The sequence below is a fragment of the Zerene cesonia genome, chromosome 12, assembly GCF_012273895.1.
Source record: "Zerene cesonia ecotype Mississippi chromosome 12, Zerene_cesonia_1.1, whole genome shotgun sequence".
Taxonomy (NCBI): Eukaryota; Metazoa; Arthropoda; class Insecta; order Lepidoptera; family Pieridae; genus Zerene; species Zerene cesonia.
In genome coordinates, this window is record NC_052113.1 from 70,533 (window position 1) to 74,173 (window position 3,641).

Here is a 3,641-nt window from a genome sequence, read left to right on the forward strand (position 1 = left end):
CGGGCGGGGCGAGCTCGGCCGCCAGTCCGCCTCGGGGCCGCGTCCGCGCGGTCGTCGCCTGAGAGTGTCTTGCGGCGGACGGAGTGTCTCCGCGGGCGCCCGGCGGCGGCGGCGAGCCTCGCGCCGCCCGCCTCGATGCCGCGCGCGGCCGCAGTGCGCCCCCGCCCCGCGCACCCCGCTGTCCAACCGCGAACCCCTCGCGACGCGCACGCAGCGCCGCGCCCGTGATACCGAAGTCTCTGCCTGCCCCGCGCCTGCGTCCAGTGTTCCTCTGGGCCCGCCAGCTCGACGGCACCGTGCAGGAAGTCCACTGCGAAGACTACGATTCGAGAAACCGTATTCGTATAGCTCGAACTCCAGACGGTTGGCGCGTCATTCCGCGCACGGAAATCTACAACTCTATCAGAGTGCCCCCGCCTCCCCCTGCGCCTCCCCGCCGGCGAAATCCGCGGGAAAGACGCCGGCGCAAGCGCCGCGGCAACTCGCGTCGAAGGCCACGTTCGACCGCCCCGCCTGTAGAAGTGCCTCCGCCTGCACCTGTGACTTCACCGTCAGCTGAACAGCAGTGGCTCACTCCAGATCTGGAGTCACATATACCATCTCACACCATTGCGGTGCCGCGGCAATTACCGCCAGAAGCGACGCCGCTTGACAACTTGCTGGCAGTCGCTGAACTCGAATTCAATCAACAACAAAACGAGGGCTCCCTCGAGCCTACCAGCCCATCCTCATTCGGGTTCTTGCCACCTGAAGAAACTGTGCGTGAAACTATGTCTTACGAAATAGGTCAACAGAAGGCAACGGATGATATGTTCTACGAGCGCAAAGCGCCGTTAGAAAGAAGTGAAGAATTCCCTGGAGATATGTCGGAACATAAGGACTTGTTTGAAACCATTAGTGAAGCCCATTATCTACCTGAACTCGCTGGGCCACATGATGAGGCATTGCTTGAGTCTCTTGTTGAAAAAGGCTGTGAAGATAATCAGATTTTAGGACAAGCGCTCGATAAACTCGCACATCTTGTGCAGGCGTCAGGTGAGTATCCAGAAGAAGAGGAGGACATGTTACTTGGAAACGCTCCAGTGTCTGATATTATAGAAAGGTTAGAACAGTCTCTCGAATCTCCCAGCCGTAGCAGTATGACTGCTGCTCAAGGGCTGTTGCATCTTCACCACATAGGTGACCATCTACAGCAGTCAGATCCAGGGCAGATCGAAAACCACACTTACATTTCGGATGATGTATTCGTTCCTGAAGAAGCGGCGCAATGTGCTCTCGAGAGTCTCACAGCGGCGTCAGAGATGCAAGAAGGTAATGAAATAAAAGATATTGATTATAAAATGGAGGATATTGACAACAAAAATGATAAGAGGCTAGATAATGAAATCGATGCAACCGACGAAGTCGAGTCGATGTTTATTGACCCAGTACCTGATTCGAATGAAAACTTTATTGATAAGCACTTTGAAGAGCCACAGGCGCCATCGTTACCGGATCAAAGTGAAGTTATGTTACCAAATGAGGCGCCGGAAGATGAATTAGTAGAACAAATCTGTGAGCCAGTGTTACCGAATTGTGAAAAAAGTGAAGGTGAACCCAGTGTTGTACAGAATGAAGAAGTTGCTGATGCAGAACAAGATGACTCGCAGGTTGTTATTAAACAGGAACAGCCAACAATTAATGATGAAAGTGTACCAACAGATTTAAGCGTCGTAAACGTAGATAAGGCTCCTAGTCCGTTTATGTTAAATCACAATGAAGTAACAAATACATTAGAAGATAACATATCAGAAAAATGTGACGAACAACCAAAAGATCTAAGTGTACATAAAAGGTTGCCAACACCGGTAGCTTCGCCACGGCGCACAGATTTACCGCGTGCGCCATCCCGTGAGTCTGATGCGATGCAGTCACCGCAGCCCAGCGGCATCCCCGCCGTTCCTTCTTCACCGGAGATATTTACAATGCCACTTACAAAAAATAAACAAACATTATTCCTGGAAACTCTTTTATCATCGCCGTCACCAAAAATGTATACATCAGAAGTAACGATTACAAAACAACAATGTGAACCACTGAACTTAGGAAAACATAGAAAGTCAGCGAGCCCCACTGTGTCGAGTTGCTCTGATGAAATAAAAAAATTGAGCAAGGAATTTGGGGAACCGCTAGAGAAGAAGTCGCGACGAGAATCTATTGATGATTTAGCGAAAATAAGTAAAGTTTTTAATAAGTGTAGTGAAGATCCTGCACCGAAGAAACCAGACCGGCCTACTGGCAAGCCTACCGATGTGAATACTCCTTTGCAGCAGTTAAATATTTTGAAGTCTCGCTCTGACTACACTCTGCCCGATCCATTGTTAATTCCTAAAGATAAACTGGAAGCCATTTTAGCGGCACCGGCCCGCGAGATTCCTGCGTTACTCATTCAGAGACCAGAATTGAGGTTACCTGCAACTTTCGCCTTCCCAGCTATTTTGCAGGACCCAGATATACTGGTTGTGTCCTTGACACAATTAGAACATGTTTTAATAGAAAGAGAATCCAAACCGCTAACGTCACCAAAATCAAAAGACGGCAAATTATATTCATCAAAAGGGAATGAAAAGGGCGCACTTGATCATGCGGGTCAGCCAAAACCTATTCCTTCAATGGATGCACTAGCGGGTGATATCGATGCGGCCACTTCCGCGGCTCTAAACCAAATGTTATGGTTACCATACCTTAGTCAACTGGAGGCGATGGCGGCTTGTTCTCAAAATATGGACTTTATAAAAGCTTTAAATTCTTCGGGATATAACGGGTCAAATTATCCAGAATTATCTCAAATGTTCAATCCGTCCGCTCGTTTTATGGGTGCGGGTGGATTCCCGGTGATGCCCTCAATGGACTACGACAATCGCATGCAGTTTGCGATGTGGCAGGAAGCCATGTCTCACGCCAACGCCGCGTCCACGCACAGAACGAAACCGCCTTCTGTTGCGGAGCAGCTGAAGGAGTTGTCGAAGTCTAGCGACGTGCAGAACCCATACGTACATTCCACTAAGAGTCAAAGCAAAACCCACTCGTCGGCTCGGACGAGCCCGATCGCTCACAACTACAGCAACCAGCGTGCGATGACACACAACCCCTTCCTTCAGAGCATGTACCCCGGCATGAACCCGAACATGAGGCCAAATATGCAATTACCGGGTCTGCAAATACCGTACTTCAATCAGCAAATAATGAGTCAGCGTTCACCACGGACGGGACAGCAGAAGAGTCCTACGTCTCCTTACTATCCGAACAATAATTACCTTCAGTCAGTGAAACAATCGGAGCACGGTCATCAGCGGAGTAACAGCACAAGCTCTCAGGAGTCGCCGCGGCCGCGGATCAGTGTAAAATCGCTGCAGAACCTGTTGGAGCCGTCCGCTGCGGCTGCGTCGGGGGTGGCCGCAGCCAGGAGGAGCTCGGCCACGCCGAGTGCGGCGCTGGGGCGGCGGCGCGACGAGCCGGAGGTGGGCAGCACCACGCCGGGCGAGCCGCCGCCGCACCACCTGCCACCGCACCCGCACGACCCCGCATCTTTCCACCTCTGGCATCCGCTGTTTGGCAAGTGAGTATTTCAATTATTCTTACGCATGTAAAACCACCTATAT

General features: G+C 51.2%; 1 protein-coding gene across 1 annotated transcript in view; it reads left to right on the forward strand.

Annotated features, from left to right (window-relative positions):
* The window catches only part of LOC119830896, a 27,115-nt gene extending 23,474 nt beyond the window's left edge, over window positions 1-3,641 (forward strand). The window contains exon 2 of the mRNA XM_038354083.1: window positions 64-3,641. Coding sequence (XP_038210011.1) covers window positions 64-3,602 — 3,539 coding nt within the window. The 3' untranslated portion in view covers window positions 3,603-3,641. The remainder of the gene's footprint in view (window positions 1-63) is intronic.